General features: G+C 42.0%; 1 protein-coding gene across 17 annotated transcripts in view; it reads right to left on the bottom strand.

Annotated features, from left to right (window-relative positions):
- Positions 1–20,041, bottom strand: part of LOC309853124 (conserved oligomeric Golgi complex subunit 2-like) — a 34,309-nt gene extending 14,268 nt beyond the window's left edge. For 13 of the 17 annotated variants that reach the window (XR_014305515.1, XM_082710925.1, XM_082710926.1 and 10 more), the window contains exons 1-2: positions 19,841–20,041; positions 321–481 (exon numbers count right to left, since the gene is read on the bottom strand). Coding sequence is in view for 9 of the 17 variants with exons in the window: in XM_082710925.1 (XP_082567051.1) it covers positions 321–481; positions 19,841–19,912 (233 nt within the window). In the remaining 8 variants the exon portion in view is untranslated. Of the gene's footprint in view, positions 1–320; positions 482–4,315; positions 5,079–19,840 lie in introns of those variants that run through there. The other 4 variants (XR_014305516.1, XM_082710929.1, XM_082710921.1 and 1 more) reach the window with 4 other exon arrangements.
- Between the last annotated feature and the right edge of the window lie 436 nt (positions 20,042–20,477).

The following is a 20,477-nucleotide window of genomic DNA, read 5'->3' as shown; positions in this document are numbered from 1 at the left end:
AATAAAACAACCCCTTGGGTATTATTATCCTTTACTTTTCACTGTTGACTAATGAATTTGAAACATAATCAAACTAGAGCAACCTTAAATGAATAAAAACTAAAACAAACAAAAAAAATGTATTCCAAAAAGTTTAGTTCTTTTATTAATGAAATTGGTAATTTCTTCAAGTTTCTGGTGGGGTTGGTGGGGTAATCAACTGAAAGGTTTCTAAAAAATATGCCCTTTTAATAAATATGAAGGAGAGAGAAAATGTGTGTGTGTGTGTGTGTGTGTGTGTGTGTGTGTGTGTGTGTAGGACTTGTGAATTTCAGGTTTACCAAGTTTGTGGAAAGGTTGACAAAATCTGCATAATCCTTGTTGATGAGCTCGACCATGGCTGTTTTAAAAGTTTATAGTAGAGTTCCAGATCTCCTCTTAGTTCCTCCAGCTGGACACGCTTCCTACAGTCAGACACAAAGTGATCGACGTCGAAATCTTCCTGAAAATCAAACCAGAAAGAAAAAATGATTGCACTGATACCAGATTTTACATAGAAAAATAAGATCAGAGAAAGAATAAGAGGCCGTATTACTGCAGGGGAACACACACAGGGACATCATGGGGTCTGCTCACTTCCTAAGATTATGGGAAAGGGGGCCCCTCACCAAGACCATTCTCTCCAGTTGCCTAACTCTACAGGCATTTTATTTCTTTTAATTATACATTTCAAAGAGGGTCTTCTCAAAATAGAAACACCTTTTTCTTCTTAATTTTAAAAGTAACAAATGTTCACTGTCAAACTTTCAACCAACCAAGAAATACTTATGTAAGAGAGAAAAAAAAAATCACCCACTCTCTAATGCTCTGCAGTTAAGCACTGTTAATGTTTATTTTTCTTCACTATTTAACACAGCGATTCACATCCTTCCAGACTTTGTTTTGGTCTTTCTCTTTACTTTTCTTTTTTTAAAGATTTTATTTATTTGAGAGAGAGAGATGGAGAGAACAAGTGGGAGGAGGGGCAGAGGGAGAAGCCGGCTCTCTGCTGAGCTGGGAGCCTGATGCCAGGGTTCATTCCAAGACCCTGAAATCAAGATCTCAACCGAAGGCAAACGCTTAACTGACTGAGCCACCCAGGTGCCATAGTCTTTCTCTTTAAAATATAAATTACTTTTGGGGTGCCTGGCTGGTTCAGTGGGTTAAGGCCTCTGTCGTTAGCTCAGGTCATGATCCCAGGGTTATAGGTTCAAGCCCCACATTGGGCTTTCTGCTCAGCAGGGAGCCTGCTTCCCTGTCTCTCTCTCTGCCTGCCTCTCTGCCTACTTGTGATCTCTGTCTAATAAATAAATAATTTTTTAAAAAATAAAATATTAATTACTTTTTAAAGAAACTGACATATAACGGACACATGTTAGTTTCAGGTGTACAACATAAAAATTCCATATTTTTATCTGTTGTGAAATGATCACCCTAAGACTAGTTAACATCCATCACCAAACATACACATTTTTTTCTTGTGCTAAGAACTCTTAAGCTTTAGCAACTTTAAATACATAATAATATACGGCACCTGGGTAGCTCAGTGAGTTAAGGCCTCTGCCTTTGGCTCAGGTCATGATTCCAGGGTCCTGGGATTGAGCCCCACATCAGGCTCTCTTCTCAGCAGGGAGCCTGTTTCCTCCTCCTTGCCTGCCTCTCTTCCTAATTGTGATCTCTGTCAAATAAATAAATAAAATCTTAAAATATATATATATATATAATATACTATGCAGCCATCAAAAGAAATGAAATCTTGCCATGTGCAATGACGTGGATGGAACTAGAGGGTATGCTGAGTGAAATAATCAGAGAAAGACAATTATCATACAATCTCCCTGATATGAGGAATTTGAGAGGCAAAGTGGGGGGTGTGGGGGTAGGGAAGGAAAAATGAAACAAGATTGGATTTGGAGGGGGGCACCTGGGTGGCTCAGTGGGTTAAAGCCTCTGCCTTCGGCTCAGGTCATGATCACATGGTCCTGGAATTGAGCCCCACATCAGGCTCCCTGCTCAACAGGGATCCTGCTTCCTCCTCTCTCTCTGCCTGCCTCTCTGCCTACTTGTGATTTCTGTCTGTCCAATAAATAAATAAAATCTTTTAAAAAAAAAGATTGGATGGGGAGGGAGACAAACCATAAGAGACTCTTAATCTCACAAAACAAACTGAGGGTTGCTGGGGGGAGGGGTGTAGGGAGAGGGTGGTGGGGTTGTGGACATTGGGGAAGGTATGTACTATGGCGAGTGCTAGGAAGTGTGTAAGCCTGACAATTCACAGACCTGTAACCCTGGGGCTAATAATACATATTTCTAATAAAAAATAATAAAATTAATATACAATAATACACAGTATTATTTACTACAGTCACTATGAGGTACATTACATCCCCAAGGCTTATCTTATTAACTGGAAGTTTATACCACTGGACCCCTTCATCTATTTCCTCCACAACCTCGCCTCTGGCAACCACCAATCTGTTCTCTATGACTTCATTTTGTTTTGTTTTTTAGATTCCACATGTGAGGGAGATCATACAGTATTTCTCTTTCTCTGTCTGACTTATTTCACTCAGTACAATATCCTTAAGGTCCATCCATGTTGTTGCAAATGGCAAGACTTCATTCTTTTTATGGTTGAGTAATATTCCATCATATACACACACATTTTCTTTATCCATTCACCCCGTTGGTGGACACTTTAGTTATTTCCAAGTCTTGGTTGTTGTAAATACTGTGATCCTCACTACCGTGAGTGTGAGTCTTGCTGGCCACTAGAGCCAGGTGATCTAGAGGTATACCCTGGGTAGCAACTGCAAACCTCGGGGCATCATACGAGCATTCAAGCTCCTTTCCAGGAGATACCAGAAAGCAGAAGCGAGGTAGAGGGACAGCGCAAAGATGGTACCCATCAGCTCCATCTTTGGAGAATACCTTACTAGGCTCCCAGATCCATGTTAAATTAGATGCCTGCCCCTCAGGGCTTTAAGATAAGCAAATGAGCCTCTTTCACAGAAATCTGAACCCATTTCAGTCTGCTGCTTCTGTGCTGAGTTCCAGGGTGGGTCAGTCTACTCGCACGACTGCTTTAAGAACTGTTTCTCAGTTTGCCTTGTGGGTCTCATGGGTGCAAGCTCTGATGGCTTTCAAAGCTGGATGTTTTGGGGTCTTGTCTCTTAGATGTATGTCTTGGAAGTTGGGGTGCCAGAAGTGGGGCTCAAACCGTTTGCTCTTCAGGGAGAAGCCTGGGATTTTGAGTACCCTCCCAATCCCAGGACACTGTACCAGGGGTGGGGTTTATGGCAAGACTGATTCTTACTTCAACATAGGTTTTTTTCCTTACTCACCTAATGTGTAGGAGTCACTCAGCTAGTTGTAGGGTTTTTTCCACAGGAAATTTTTCCATATGGAGCTATAGATTCAGTGTGTATTTCATAGAAGAGATGAGTTCAAGATCCTCCTATGCCACCATCTTGAATGGAAACCCCAGACCTTCTCTATGTATGTGTGTACACACACATATGTGCACACACACACACACACACACACACAAATATTCATGCTCTTCTAAACTATTTCCCAGCTAGGGGCACCTGGGTGGCTCAGTGGGTTAAGCCTCTGCCTTCCGCTCAGGTCATATCTCAGGGTCCTGAGATCAAGCCTCACATCAGGCTCTCTGCTCAGCTGGGAGCCTACTTTCCCCCCTCTCTCTGCCTGTCTCTCTGCCTCCTTGTGACCTCTCTCTCTGTTAAATAAATAAAATCTTAAAAAAAGAATAAAAAAATAAAAAATAAAAACCCATTCTATTAAGAAAAAATTCCCATCTAAAAATATAACTTGAATGTCTTTACGTAACGCACATACATTTCTATTAATATTTTATGTGCATGCTGAGTGTCCCATTGAACAGATGTTCCAAATCTTTCATAACCTATTTCCAAGTATTGGTCTCACAGGATTAGCTATCCTGTGTTTCCCCTTTACAATTCTGTGATACCCGGGTAGGCTTATATGCTTAGAGGCAATAAATTACTATCTACTTCACCTGTGACTCTGCTACTCCATGACATGTTTAGTCAGCAAGAATCAAATGTGATGATTCCCAAACTAGTTAAGGACACCTACACTTACTTTGTAATTATACAGCTTCATTAAACTTTATGTAAACCAACAAAATATGACTGCAAAAAAAAATCACTGTTCTTTTGAAAACTAACACAGCTACTTTGGAAAGATTTGATACAAAGAAATCAATAAGAAAATTTTTGCTAAGTTAGGTATGGGTGAGATGACCAAGTACCAGGCAGGGAGGGAGTGATCACAGGATTCTCACTCAATTCAGTTAAAGAAACTGAAACTGAATGCAAAAAAAGACAACATAGAAAGCTTTTTTTAAAAAGATTCTTTTTATTTATTTGAGACACAGACAGACAGTATGAGCAGGGAAAGGGGCAATGGGAGAAGGAGATTCCCTGCTGAACAGGGAGTCCAATGCGGGACTCCATCCCAGGACTCCAAGGTCATGACCTGAACCGAAGGTAGATGCCTAACCTATTGAGCGAACCAAGTGCTGTGATAACTCAGAAATCTAATCTGCAGGCCAGTTTCCAGAGAAAGGACCTGGCACTGTTTCAATGGAGAATAAATGTACATATATTTTTTCCAAATAAAATGCTAAAAACTGTATGTACCATTCCCTAAGAGTACTTGTTTAAACTGACTTTTTTAGTTAATCAACCAAAGACTGACCCTGCTAGTGTCGGAGAGAAGGACTTCATACCAAACCGTAATTTCACAGTCATCTACAGAAAGCCACCTGCTTCTTACACTGGTGACCAAATGAGCCTGGACCTTTCTCTCCTGAGACCATCTCAGACCTTATATCATAGTTATGTAGTACATCACGGGAGGGGGTCTCGGTTCATAATCCTGGCCATCCTACTCACCAACTGTATACCTTTAGGTCGATCACTTTCCCTGCCTCAGTTACACATTGTTGAAGTTCTTGAACTTCATGATGGCATTCTAAATTGTATAACTGGGGTGCCTATGTGATTAAGCATCTGCCTTTGGCTCAGGTTATGATCCCAGTCTCTTGGGTTTGAGTTCCACATCAGGCGCTCTGCTGAGCAAGGAGCCTGCTTCTCCCTCTGTCCCTTCCTCCTGCTCCTGCACTCTCTCACTCTCAAATAAAATCTTAAATAAATAAATAAATAATATAACTTAGCCTCAGTGAACAAATGCTATTAGGTAATATTAGTACTCAACTTACCATTTATGCATTTGTTCTCAGATAAACAAAAGTTGCATAACACATGACTAAATAACTCGGAACATCTGTGAATACTGGGTTAGGCAGCGTTTGCTGTGAAAAGCAAACCCAAACTCACAGTGCCATAATAGAGACCCATTTCACTTAACCAAGAATGGTTTTACTACTTTAGGAATGGTTTTACTTTATAGTGTAGATTTCCCAAGTATTCAAAAAGAAAGCATTTACAATCCATACATTTATGGTCAACTGATTTTTCACAAGGATGCCAAGACCATTTAATGGGGGGAAAAACAGTCTTTTCGAGTGCCTACTACTGGGACAAGTGAATATCTACATGCAAAAGAATGAACTTGGAACAGCAACGTCACACATACACAAAAATATAACTCAAAATGGATCAAAGATTTAAATGTAAGAGTAAAAACTGTAACACTCAGAGAAAACAGGTGAAAATCTGTATGACTTTGGATCAGGAAAAGCTTTCTTAGACATGATACACAAAGCAATAAGAAATATTAGATAAGCTGAACTTGATCAAAATAAAAACTTTCGTGTGTCAAAGGACACTACGGAGAACGTGAAAAGACAACCCACAGAATGGGAGAGAGTACCTGCAAATCATTTGTCTGACAAGGACCTAATGACCAGAATATGCAAATATACTCTTAGAACTCAACAACAAAAAGACAAATAACCTAATTTAAAAACAAGCCAAAGACTTTTGAATAGACATTTCTCCAAAGATGATACACAGATGGTCAAGAGCACATGTCGGAATGTTCGACATTCTTAGTCATTGGGGAAATGCGAATCAAAAGCACATGCAGATGCCACGTCACACCCACTAGGACAACTATGGTAACATAAGAAAAAGAAAAAGAGAAAAAAAGGAAGAAAAGTGCTGGCAAGAAGGCGGAGAAGCTGGAACCCTCCTGTATTGTCGGTGAGAATGTAAAACAGTGTGGCTAAGGCAGCAAACAGCTCAATAGCTCCTCAAGAAGTTACACACGTACAATTACCCAGCAGTTCTACGTCTAGGGGTATGACACTGACAGAACTGACAACAGATGTTCCTGCCACAACCTGTACATGAATGTGCACAGCAGCGCTGCTCATAACAGCCAAGAGAGTATATACCCAACGTCCATCAACTGATGAATGGATACATAAAAAGTGGAAGAGCCTCTTACACAACCATAAAAAGGAATAAACTGTTACATGCTACAACACGAGTGAAGTCTGAAAACATTCTACTCTCAGGTTAAAGGAAGCCAGACACAAAAGGTCACGTGTTATACAATTCCACTGATATGAGATGTTCCAGAAAAGGCAAATCCATAAAAACAGAAAGTAGATTCATGATTGCCAGGGAATAAGGGAAGGGGAGAATTGGAACTAAGAGGTTTATTTTTCGGGTGATGGAAGCATTCTGGAATTAGACAGAAGTGATGTATGTACCATATACACAGTAAATATACTAAAAACCAGAGAAGAGTACACTTTAAAATGGCAACTATTATGCTTTGTGAATTATATTTTGATGAAAAATGAAACAACTTAAATATCAACAAGTTAAATGCTAGGATACATTTAAAAAAATCCAAAGTAACACTAATCACAGGAACTATGGTATAGCTACATGAATTTCAGACAAAGCAGATTTCAAAGAAGGAAAATTATCAGGCATAAAGAGCAGCATTACATAATGATAAAGAAATCGACTGACCAAGAAGACACAATTATCCTTAACGTATGTGTGCCTGATCAACACAGGTGAGACACAACCTAACAGAACTGCAGGGAGAAATAAACAATTCCATTATCACAGCTGGTGACTTCAACACTTCTCCATCATTAATGGGCCGATCCAGCAGCAGGGCAACAAGGATTTGACAGATGTGGACATTCAGTCCAGACATGGCACACTTAACACCACCATCAATTACCGTACAACAGATGTACACAGACAATTTCGCCCAGTAATAGTGCAACACACATTCTTCTTAAGCTCATATGGAACACTCATCAAGACAGAATAATTCTGGGCCACAAAACACAACAAATTTTTAAAAATAAAAATTATACCAAGTATGTTCTCAGACCGCAATGGAATTAAAAATCAGTAACAGAAGATAGCTGAAGAAGTCCAAAATACATGGAGATTAAATGACACACTTCTAAATGACAGGAGACCAGTCTCAACTAAATACAATGTAGCAAAATGTGTGGAATGCTGCTTAAAGAAAAAATACAGTACTGAATGCAAATATTAGAAAAAAAAAGATTAAAGTCAATAATCTAAGCTTCCATTTTAAGCAACAACAACAAAATCAAATCTACAGTAAGGAGGGGCTCCTGGGTGGTTCAGTTGGTTAATCATCTGCCTTTGGCTCAGGACATGGTCCTAGGGTCCTGGGACAGCGCCCTGCATCAGAGCTTCCTGCTCAGGGAGGCTGCTTCTCTGACTCCCATTCCTCCTGCCTGTATTCCCTCTCTCACTGACTCTCTCTGTGTCAAATAAAATCATTAAAAAAAAAAACCCTAAAGGAAGTAGAAAAAAATAAAAATTAGAGCAGAAATCAATGTAATTAAAACCAGGAATTTTTTTTTAAATCAATAAACCCCAAGTCTGTTTCTTTGAAAACATCAATAAAACAGATACACCCTTAGCCAGGCAAACAAAGAAAAAAGGGTAGAAGACATAAATTACTAATATCAGATGAAAGAAGGGATGGCTACTGCTAACAATCCCAATCACTGTAAATTCAACCAAACATTTATGGAATACTACACAATTCTCTAAAATCTCTTCCAGAAAGTAAAACTAGAAGGAATACTTCTTAAATCATTCTAGGAGATCATTATTACCCTGACACCAAAACCAATACTACAAGAAAAGAAACTACAAACTAGTATCTCTCATAAACACAGACACAAAAATCTTCAACAAAAATTAGCAAATAAAAGCAAACACTATATTAAAAAATTATACACCAGGTTCATGTAGGATTTATTCCAGGTATGCAACATTAGAAAATGTTCAACATTAGAATATCAAAGTGATCCATCATATCAACAGGAAAAAAAATCACATGATCATATCAATGAAGGGAGGAAAAAAAAAACATTTAACAAAATCCACACCTCTTCATTATTAACCTTCAGGAAACTAGGATTAGGAGGACTTCCACAACTAGATAAAGAATAACTCCAAAAATCCACAGCTAACATGATATTAATACTGAGAAAATAGAAGACAGGGAATCAAGGCAAGGATGTCCCTCCTACTACTACTATTCAATACTATACTGGAAGGCCAAACTAATGAAATAAGGTAAGAAAAGGAAACAAAAGGTATACAACCTGGGAAAAAATAAAACTTTGTTCACAGATGACATGACTGTCTACAGAAAATACAAAGACTTCACACCCCACACCCTCCTGAAACTAGTCAAGTGATTATAGCAAGTCTGCACAATACACAGTTAAAATACAGAAGTCAATTGCTTTCCAATGATGTATCAGACAAAGGGCCAGTATTCAAAATTTATAAAGAATTTATCAAACTCAACATCCAAAAAACAAAAAAATCCAGTCAAGAAATGGACAGAAGACATGAACAGACCAAAGAAGACATCCAAATGGCCAACAGACACATGAAAAAGGGCTCCACATCACTCAGCATCAGGGAAATACAAATCAAAACACCACCTTACATCAGTCAAAATGGCTAAAATTAACAGTCAGGAAACAACAGATGTTGGTGAGGATGTGGAGAAAGGGGAATCCTCCTACACTGTTGGTGGGAATGCAACTCTGGAAAACAGTATGGAGGCTCCTCAAAAAGTTAAAAATGGGGCGCCTGGGTGGCTCAGTGGGTTAAGCTGCTGCCTTCAGCTCAGGTCATGATCTCAGGGTCCTGGGATCAAGTCCCGCATCGGGCTCTCTGCTCAGCGGGGAGCCTGCTTCCCCCTCTCACTCTGCCTGCCTCTCTGCCTACTTGTGATCTCTCTCTGTCAAATAAATAAATAAAAAAATCTTTAAAAAAAAGTTAAAAATGTAACAACCCAACGACTTAGCAATTGCCCTATTAGATGTTTATCCAAAGTACACAAAGTGATTTGAAGGGGCAAAAGCACCCCGATGTTTATAGTCAAACTACTGAAAGAGCCCAGATGTCCATCAACAGATGAGTGGATAAAGAAGATGTGGTATACACACACACACACACACACACACACACACACACACACATTACTCAGCCATCAAAAAGAACAAAATCTTGCCATTTGCAAGGACATGGATGGAACGAGAGGAAGACAAATACCATATAGTTTCAGTCACATGTGGAACTTAAGAAACAACAGATGAATATAGGAGAAGGGAAGGAAAAGTAGAAACAGACAGGGAGGCAAATCACAAGAGACTTAACTACAGGAAACAAACTGAGGGTTACTGGAGAGGGGAAAGTTGGGGTAACTGGGTGAGGGGTATTAAGGAGGGCACTTGTTGGGATGAGCTCTGGGTGTTGTATGCAACCAGTGAATCACGAAATTCTAACCATGAAACTAAAAGTACACTATATGTTAAGGAGATTGAATTTTAATTAAAAAATTTAAAAAGTCAATTGCTTTCGTATATACCAGCAATGTACAAGTGGAATTTGAAGTTAAAAACACAAGACCATTTACATTAGCATACCAAAAAAAATTAATACTTAGGTGCAAATCTAACGAAATATGCACAAGATCTATATGAGAAAAAGTATAAAATTCTGATGAAAGATAACAAGCAAGGTAAGATGTGAAGTGGAAAGAAAGTCCATAATCTTGGGTAAGAACACTCAATACTGTTAAGAGGTCAGTTCTTCCCAAACTGATCGACAGACTCAATGCAATCCCAATCAAAATGCCAGGAAGTTATTCTGTGGATACCAACATATTGACTCTAAAATTTGGATGGAAAACTGGAAAACCAAGAGTCCCAGAGTAGTCAACAAAATATTAAAGAGCGGGGAAAAAAAGGAAATTGAGGACTGCCACCACCCAATCTCAAGACTTACTATTAAAGCTATAGTGATTAAGACAGAAGGTGCCTGGCAAAAGAGACAGGTGCTTGGAACAGAGTGGAGAGCCCAGAACAACATCCACACACACAGGCAAAGGCAACTCAATGGCAAGGACATTCTTCAACAAATGGAACCGAACAATGGGACATTGATAAGAAAAAACAAACAAATGAAAAGAATAAAAACAAACTTTTCACACCTTTCACAAAACCTAAACGTAAAATGCAAAACTTCTTAAAGATGACATAAGAAAAAATGTAGGGATCCTTGGATTTGGCAATGACTTTTCAGATATAAAACCAAAAGCATGATCTACGAAAGAAAAAAATGGATGAGAGGGACTTTGTTAAAATTAAACTTCTCTGTAAAAGACACTGTTAAGAGAATGAAAAGACGGGAGGCCTGGGTGGCTCAGTTGGTTAAGCAGCTGCCTTTGGCTTAGGTCATGATCCCAGCGTCCTGGAATCAAGTCCCACATTGGGATCCTTGCGCTGCAGGGAGCCTGCTTCACCCTCTGACTCTGCCTTCCACTCTGTCTGCCTGTGCTCACTCTTGCTCGCTCTTTCTCTGACAAATAAATAAATAAAATCTTAAAAAAAAAAAAAAAAGAGAGAGAGAGAATGAAAAGACCAGTCACAGAGTAGAGAAAATATCTGCAAAACACATCCATGGTAAAGGACTTAAAATAAGAAATATAATATAAAGATGTCTTAGTAGCAACAAGAAATCAAACCTAATTTAAAAATGTGAAAAGAGCGGTGGCTGGGAAACCCAGTCAGTTAAGCATCTGCCTTTAGCTCAGGTCCTGGGACTGAAATCCACCCCCGGCTCAGCGAGGAGCCTGCTTTTTTCCCTCTCCCCCTGCCTGCTGCTACCTCTCCGTATGCTTGTGCTGTTAATAAATAAATAGAATCTTTAAAAACGAAAAAAAAAAGGATCTGAAAAGATGCTCAACTTTGTATGTCATTAAGAAATTGCAAATTTAAACAAGGTACTATTACATATCGCGTAGAATATAAAAAATCCAAAGCACTAGTAATACCAAATGCTAGCAAGGATGTGGGACAACCGAACTCTCATTCACTGTTTGGTCAGAATGCAAAATGGGAGGCACTGTGTGAGACAGCTTGGCAGTTTCTCACAGAACTAAACACATTCTCACTATAAGATCAGTAATTGTGCTCCTTTGTATTTACCTAAAAGAGCTTAAAACTAGTGTCCACACAAAAACCTGCACAAGGATATTTACAGCAGCTTTATTCTCTGAAGTGCCAAAACTTGGAAGCAATCCAATCTCCTTCAGTAGGTGAACAGGTACACTGTGCCACACCCACACAATGGATTATTCGACAATTAAAAGATGAATTATTAAGCCACAAGACTTCGAAGAACCTTAAATGCATATTGCTAAGTGAAAGACCAGTCTCAAAGGCTAAATACTATATGATTCCAACTCTATGGCATTCTGGAAAAGGTAAAAATTAACCAACATTTTTATTTTTATTTATTTTTTAGGTCATCTCTATACCCAATGTGGTGGCTAGAACTCACAACCCCGAGATCAAGAGTCAGATGCCCTAGCAACTAAGCCAGCCAGGTGCCTCTGAAAAGGTAAAACTCTAGACAGCCCAAAGATCCCGGGCTGAGGGGTGAGCGAGGAGGGTGCAGAGAGAGGAGAAGAAACAAATAGATGAGGTACAGGGTTTTTCAAGGCAATGAAACTAGGCTGTAAGATACCAACAGTAGGTAAATAACATTATACATTTGTCAAAACCCACAGAACTATAGAAAGAGGAGTGAACCCTAATGTAAACCATGGGTTATTAATTAATACTGTATAAATGCTGGTTCATCAGTTGTAACACATGTACCACAACAATGTAATACATTAATAATAGGAGATAGTGAAGTTAGAAGAAAAATATCTTCTCTTTGTACTCAGGGGTATTTCCTATCTGAACCCAGTTAAAGTACAAATCCCCCAAAAGGCCAGAAGTTGGGAGATCACAAGAGGTGTTGGAACACAGGAAAATAAATGAGCAAACCAGACAAGCTGCAGGTAATTAAGAACCATTAACCATGAGAGAAGCAGTGACATCACTCAAAATTAAAACCAAATAGAGTTTAAAAGTTTAGCTACTTTACTAACTAGCTGCAATCAGGGATGGCAAACAAAAACTAATTCAAAGTAACCTGGGAATTAATCATTTAAAACTTACCAATAATCTGAAATTAGTAGCTTTATTGCTCTGAAAATTACATGGAATTTGGAGATTGAAGTTCTCTAAGCTGCCAAGAAGTAAAACACTCCTTCCCAGATACGTGGACTTATAAAATCACTATATACTATCGTCACGAGAAGCAGAATCCCCCAGAACCATCACTCTGTAATGATGAGAAGTACTAAGAGGGCATATGAAATTTATGAAACATGTCCCATTTCATCGAGACAAAAAACCAAAATAGTTAAGCACTAATCTGCACACTACATAGGGGTTGAAAGACATAGAAAGTTTGTGTGAGCTCACGTATGTGTGTGTTTCCAACCATTCTTGAAAACAATGGACAACAGAGATGAATAAATGTCCCTGTATATCCCATAAATATTCCTCAATTATTTATCATGCAACTCCAGCTCTGCTCTAAGACCTGGGGACACAGTCATAAAAAGAAAAGACAAGGTCTCTGCTTTTAAGGAGCAGATATTCTAATGCAGAAATGAGAAAATAAATATGTAAACAAACATTATATTAATGAACAGTGATCAAATAGTGATTAATGAATAGTGATCACAGCTAAAAAGAAAACAGGACACAGTAAAGGTTGAGTGACAAATGGCATGTATTTTAACTTGGATGAACCAGGAAATATAGAACAATGAGTTGAGATCCAAATGACACAAAAGAACTAGCCACAGGAAGTGTGGGAAGAGTGTTCCCGCCCAAGGTATCAGCATGTATACAAAAATGTCCTTGGAGCTCTTCCCTCCAGCCCCTGCTCTCAAATCTCTGACCCAGCTAGGTGGGGACATAATCTAGGACTTGTGTCTCCCAAAACTCATTCTAAATCTTTGTTCGGTGACTAAATTATTCAAGCTTGAGAAATTAAAAACATATGCTAACAAGATCTTCCCACCATCTACAGAGAGATCATCTTAAAAGCATCATGAAATAGTAACACTGAAATTCTAAAAAACTTCTGTTCTAACATTTTCATCAATTTTATATCAAACTCCTTTCTTGAATTTATATACCCATTTGACATATTTATGAAGAGACAAAAAAAAAAAATAACACCTACATTCCGTAAATGTATTTATCCATCTAACAAATATTTGAGTACCTAATTACACTCTGTTCCAGCTGATTTCTTCTCTTTATCTCTTTTTTCCCCTCAATTTAACACCAATCATAATCTATGTAGGCTTTTAGTTCACTTTTCAAAATTAATTTCTTGAACTATTTAAAGGAATTATCCAGTGCTAGAGTTCTCAACACTTGTCACACATTAGAATCACTTAAGAAACTTTTTTTTTTTTAAGATTTTATTTATTTATTTGACACAGAGAGAGAGATCACAAGTAGGCAGAGAGGGAGGGAATCATGCTCCATGCTCAGCAGAGTGTCCCATGCAGGGTTCGATCCCAGGACCCTGAGACCATGACCTGAGCTGAAGGCAGAAGCTTAACCCTCTGAGCCACTAAGGCAGCCCCTCACCTGAGGAACTTAAAAACAAAAAGCCCAAAGGGCACCTGGCTCATTCAGTCACTGGAGCGTGCAGGTATTGATCTCAGGGTTGTGAGTTCAAGTCCCATGTTGGGTATAGAGATTACTTAAAAAAAAAAAAAAAAGAAAGAAAGAAAGAGCCCAAGCCCCAGTTTGTGATTAATTTGTTTAAATGTTTCAAGAAATTTGATGCTAAATGTTGTAAGAGTAGTTAAATAACAAAAAGATATATTTACATAATACTTCTTGCTCTCAAATTTTGAACAAAGAACTTACTAATAATCAATAACTTAGTAGGCCAACATTTTATTTAAATAAGTTTTATGGTACTACAAAGAGTGAATTAGAAAATCAAAAGCTCTTGTCCCACTTCCCTCAGTTCCCACCTGTGGCCTCTGGAAAGGAACATATTACAGTAGGATTTCCAAGGACTGATGCGTGGGGGTCAGGAGATCTGGCCTGTGATTGGCCCCAACTAGCTGCGTGGCTTTAAAGGAAGTCATCACACCTCAGGCCTCAGTTTCCTTTCTGCAAGCCAGGATGGACTAGAGTCTTTTCAGAGGAGCTGGCAAAGATCAAATAGATAAGCACCACCTCATTATACTAACAAGCAAACAGAAGGCCGGAGGCAAGTGATTTGCCCCAAGTCAGACATAAGCAGGCAGAGAGCAGAGCCAAGGATGGGACCCACATCTGCAGGTCACAGCTAATCAACCAGCACAGTACAAACAGATCTGAGCAGCTGCTCATTCTTCCCCTTTTCCGTTTTGTCCATCAGAATGCATGCTCCCTGCAAACAAGGACACACAGGACCCGCTTCCTGTCTCAAAATTCCCAGTTCAGGGGCGCCTGGGTGGCTCAGTGGGTTAAAGCCTCTGCTTTCGGCTCAGGTCATGATCCTAGGGTCCTGAAATCGAGCCCCGCATCGGGCTCTCTGCTCGGTGGGGAGCCTGCTTCCTCCTCTCTTTCTGCCTACTTGTGATCTCTCTCTGTCGAATAAATAAAATCTTTAAAAAAAAAATTCCCAGTTCACCCACTTATAACAGGGAGAAACCTCAAGGACTTACCCCCCCACCCCCACACACTGTTCTTTTACCTATGGAACATGAGGGTACATACATTCACCGTCCAGAGGGCTCCTGCCTTCACTTCTCATGGAAAAGGTCATCCTGTGCCTACCCGGGGTGCCAATGAAGCCACAGGTTCCAGAGAGGAACTGACACAGAGAAGTTTGAAGGAGGCAGATGGCTCAGTGCAGAAACAAACTGTCTACCAAGGAAAACTACCCCATGGGGGACTGATTCTCTTTGAAATACGTTCGAGTGCGTGGGAAAATGGTTTTTCAAGAGCTGGTGGACTGACCAGTCACCTGGTACATACAAGACCACATCCGCATTCTGACAAGAGTGGCTTGCCTGCAGTGTAGACCAGGGGCCAGAAAGACAAGGAAGGCGCATGGAAACTGGGTGAGAAGCTTCTATGGTGTGATGGCAAGGGCGCATTGCAAAGGTACGAGAAGAGATGGAAAGAAGTATATGGACTCAAGAGGTTTAGGAAGCGAAATCCACAGGACTTGGTGTGACAGACTAGATTTTGGAAAGGTGACAGAGTAGTAGTTGACTTCTGGTTTCCCGACTCCAGGCTAAACGTATGAAGTGTTTACCGAGAGAGGCAATAGAATAAGAAAGGTGGTTTTCAGTGGAGGAAGTGCTCATGAATTTTGTCTTGAACCTGATGAGTCTGAGGGACCACAGACACATCCGAGAAGAAAGGTCAGCAAGTCCGATACACAGAACTGGTGCTCAGGAGGCGTGTGGGCCAGAGACAGGAATCTGCCTTACCTGCTGATAGGTGGTCATGAAGCTGCACAAAAGGTCATCTAGGGAAAGAAAGGAACACGGGGCTGAGCCCATAATCAGCATTCAGTGGCTACCAGAAGCATGACTTTGCACAGGAGACACATCAGAGAGGCAGAAAAAAGACAGGAAGCAATGTAGAGCATTTGGTCTACTGCGATGTCGAGTAAGGAGACAGAGAAAGGTCAGGTGCGCTGACTTAGAAACAGTTTTGGTAAGAACTCTTTAGTGGAATGACAGGGCCTGAAGGGTGGAAGGTGGGAAAGTCAAGTCAACCTCTGAGCACTGGCTGTGATGCGCGACAGTAACAGGGCAATACCTAGAGGTGGGGCAGTCAAGTGGGAGAGGATCAAACAGGAGCGCGTGATGGGAAGGAGTGCAGGGGAGAGGATCCTCCAGGCTCCTGGAAGGGCGGGAGGGCATGGACTCTAAGCCAGAGTGGAGACCGAACCCGAGGAGGAAGGAGAGCCCCTCCCCGTACCAGGCGAGGAGGAGAAGGGGACAAATACAAGAATGGGATCATGATCAGCCGGATGGAGGAGGTCCCGTGGGATGGCTGCTAATTTTTCTGTAGACTGGAGATGAAAGAGGAAGGCTACTTGTGATGTTAATAGCACACCCATGTAAATGGTCTAATTTATCTGTTATGCCACTTTCTCCCCCTACTACCAATACCTTATGTCCTGCTCATCTATTAGTTGGCTGTCAACCCAAAGGATTTTCATATTTCTAAGCCGACAAAGTATGATGTTGCCAGTGCCTCTGCCCCAGGTGACCCTTCCCCATCTGCCATTCCTGCACTTTGATCACCTACCTCTTTTGCATACCTTTCCTCTTCTATTTCTTATTAGATCTCATAAACATGACTTTTTAAGTAGTCTCCTGCCACCAGTCAGCTCGCACTCAACAGGTATGACCATGCAACTTCCTGCTGTAAACCTGACTGCAGCTCTACCATGAAGACTGCATCAACGTGGATCCCTCAATGTATGCAGTGTCCAAGGTGCAACCCGCAGCCCCACCCCATCTCCCTTTCTACCATCCCAGTCTCATTCCAAAATGTGCCAAACAATACACCTATGTAGAAATACAACCCCGACAGCAAGCTCTCCGCTTATTTCTGCCTCGGAACTGTAACTTAACAAAACATCTCTCTGACGGAAACACAAATTGCAAATAACCTTTATCTCCAGCTCCCACATAGAAGATCAATACCACTTTACACAGAACAGCTGTTCCATGTATTTTCCTTCTATGTATAAAGGGGTCATGTTCATTAACACTACAAATTGTACATTATATTCAGAAATTTCAGAGCTTTGAAAGAATATGGAATTGCTGGCATTCTAGCCACTTTCCCAGTTTGCTCTCTCCCTACCTCTAAGTCCTACTTTAGAACTGCTATTTTGAGATTTCTATTTTCTGAAGCTGCTTTGGCCAAAGGCATTCTGTCAGCTCAGAGTGAGAAAAATGGCAGGGCTAGGAAGTGTGAGAAAATGCTAGTGTTAGGCCCAAAGAAAGCCTGACGAAGTCCAAAGACAGACAAGCTAAAAAGACTTCCGTGCTTTGACATTCTTTAAGTCTATGTGTGTGCCTTTTCTTCTTCCAATGACCTCTCTCCTCATCACGTGTCCTTCGTTAACAAAAGGTTTCTGGATCCGAGAATTCACTCTGTGCTCTCCTTCAGACACTCCATTCACTTTACACCTTTTATTACAGTGGCTTAACATCACCATACAAGAACAAGAGTACAATATACCTTCATCTAGACATCCCTACATATTAAAAATGATATAGCCACACCGCAGAGGATCCAGACATAAGCACTTTTAAAGCCAGAGTTTGGGAGATGTGATCTGAATGCTGAAAGACCCGTGGATCCCCTTACCCAAGAATTCAACACTGCCACAGGATGCAAACAGCAAGAGTTTCTTTATTGTAGCACAGGCGCCTGCGGGTGGTCAGCAGCTCCTGCTAGCTGAGCACACCTGGCTGGGTGGTGCCGGTTTTTTATAGACAGGTACAAACAAGTCCCGGATGGGAAGGGGCCGATTGGCTGACAATTTGAACATTTGAAAAAAGGCATACTTGGTGTTAGCGGATTGGCTTTGGAAGACCCCCTCACGCGAAGAGAAAGGTGGGAAGGGGAAACAAAGAGGGGAAGTTTGACCTTATTACTCAGCGGAAAGACATCCTGCATACCTGACTATGCAGCCCCTTGTCTACGTGACCTACCTGACCATGCAGCCCCCTTGCCTGCGTGACCTTGCCTCTGCTATTAGGAGAAGGTATCTTGTTCAAACAGGAGACAAGTCTCATGCCCTAAAAGCCAAGTGGTTACAGAAAGGCAAAAGAGCAGTTACATTGAATTCAACCCTGGGGGAAGGGTCTTTTCATTACAAGGGGAGGAGGGGTACTCTTACACAACAAAAGAGCAGTTAATTAGTTAACGACGGGGGGGGGGAGGGTCTTTCAAATGCAAGTATCAAAAAGGAACTAGCTGGTTAACCCAAAAAAGAAAAAAACATATTATGACTTGAAGCCATAAAAAAGTAAGAAATTCAAACTCTTTTCAGAATTTTAGGTACCTACAGAGCCAAAACTTTTTAACACTGAAACCAGCTACTAAATCCCAATCCTTAGAAATTAAACATATATGTTTTGATAGTTTAAGTACAGACCCAGAGGGATACAGAAAACAGATAAAGCTCCTCCTGGCTCTGATTCAATCCTTGGGACATTTTCAAGGCTATGTCTGATGATCTTTTCCTGTCAGTAAAGTCTTTTCAGTTTAAATTTCTATTCTGTAAGTTTATGTCCTACAGTTATCTGCTGCCAGCTTCAGGCTGACCTCACCAAGAGAAGTAGGGCAACTTTAGAAAAGGAGCTTGGTATGCTTTGTAGTACTGGACCAGAACCAGTAAAGACAGTACAATCTTTCAGATTTCTCATTCTGAGCTTAAGACGAAAGTCAGGCATAAACGTTAGGTTAAGTGCCCTTTTTTTTTACATTTTTTTTTAAGATTTTTTATTTATTTATCAGAGAGAGAGAGGGGGAGAGAGCTAGCACAGAGAGAGAGAGGGGGAGAGAGCTAGCACAGGCAGACAGAATGGCAGGCAGAGGCAGAGGGAGAAGCAGGGTCCCTGCCGAGCAAGGAGCCCGATGTGGGACTCGATCCCAGGACGCTGGGATCATGAACTGAGCCGAAGGCAGCTGCTTAACCAACTGAGCCACCCAGGCGTCCCGGTTAAGTGCCTTTTTGACCCGATTCCTGGTAAGTACGTGCGTTCAGAGATGTGTTCAACGCACAGTCGCTGAGCTTCTAGGCACAAGGCACTGGGAGGCTTCTGTCAGGCTGGGGGAGTGGCGGTCTGACTGTGCCGCACGGTACCAGAGGCGGGTCCTACGGGTCCGGGGCTTTTACGTTTAGCTCAAAACCACTTGCCCTGAACTTTCAGGCCTTTTCTTTTCTTTTTTTTTAAAGATTTTATTTATTTATTTGACAGAGAGAAATCACAAGTAGGTAGAAAGGCAGGCAGAGAGAGAGAGAGGAGGAAGCAGGCTCCCTGCCGAGCAGAGAGCCCGATGCGGGACTCGATCCCAGGACCCTGAGATCATGACCTGAGCCGAAAGCAGCGGCTTAACCACTGAGCCACCCAGGCGCCCAGGCCTTTTCATTCAATGTGCACGATTTCACAGGAGTGCTTTCTCCAGGCTGCACCTAGCCCACCCGAGGCCAAGAGACTCACTGTGAAGTGCAGTGAGGTCCCCGCCGAGGACCCGTACGGGGCGGGGAGGGCCCAGGAAGCCCGCAGGAGAAGCCCGAGGAGAGGCCCCGGAGGGCCAAGGAGGGCAGGCCACCCACGGCCCAGCTCCGAGGAGCAGAGCCCTGGCGCGCACCTTCATGAACGCGTCCTTGTCGAAGCAGAGCGTGTCCGGCCCCTTGGGCAGGTTCATCCTACTTCTCTCCATCCCGCCGGCCGCCGCCTCTCAGCACCGACGACACTCGAGCGAGGAGGAAAGGTAGGAGGCTGCGCTCCCCGACGCTACCGGTGAAGCCACCGCGTTTCCACTGTACTGAAGGCACTGCTTCCTCCAACATGGCAGCGTCCGTCCCCCGGCCAATGAAAGAGGACGCCGCAGGCCCGCCTTCGCCTGCCTCCGCCAAGAGAGGGGTGCGGACCGCTGCCGCCGAGCCAGCAGGTGATGCTGCCCCCATGCGTCGGGAGGGCGACACTACAACCTCGCGTAAGTTTCTGCGGAGCAGCCCCGCCGCTGGTGATGTGGGATGAGCGGGAGAGGGGAGGGCGGGGAGGGTCAGGGGCGCTCCCTCCCCAGCCCGCCGTTTCCCTCGGAAAATCGGCCTGCGAGCCTCTTCCAGGACCTTCTTCCGAGATTGTCCCGTGGGAAGCATAGCCGTGGCGGGATGCTGTCCCTTTACTTCTGCGGCCGGTTGTCCAGAGTGGGGGGCGCGTCCTGGTGTCAGGCCTCAGGTCCCCGTGCGCCGCCACTGCATCCGCCTGGGCGCAGAGTCCTC

Source organism: Mustela nivalis (assembly GCF_964662115.1).
Source record: "Mustela nivalis genome assembly, chromosome: 18".
In the NCBI taxonomy this organism is placed as follows: domain Eukaryota; kingdom Metazoa; phylum Chordata; class Mammalia; order Carnivora; family Mustelidae; genus Mustela; species Mustela nivalis.
Note: the sequence above shows the minus strand (reverse complement) of the source record. Positions and strands in the feature narration are given on the sequence as shown.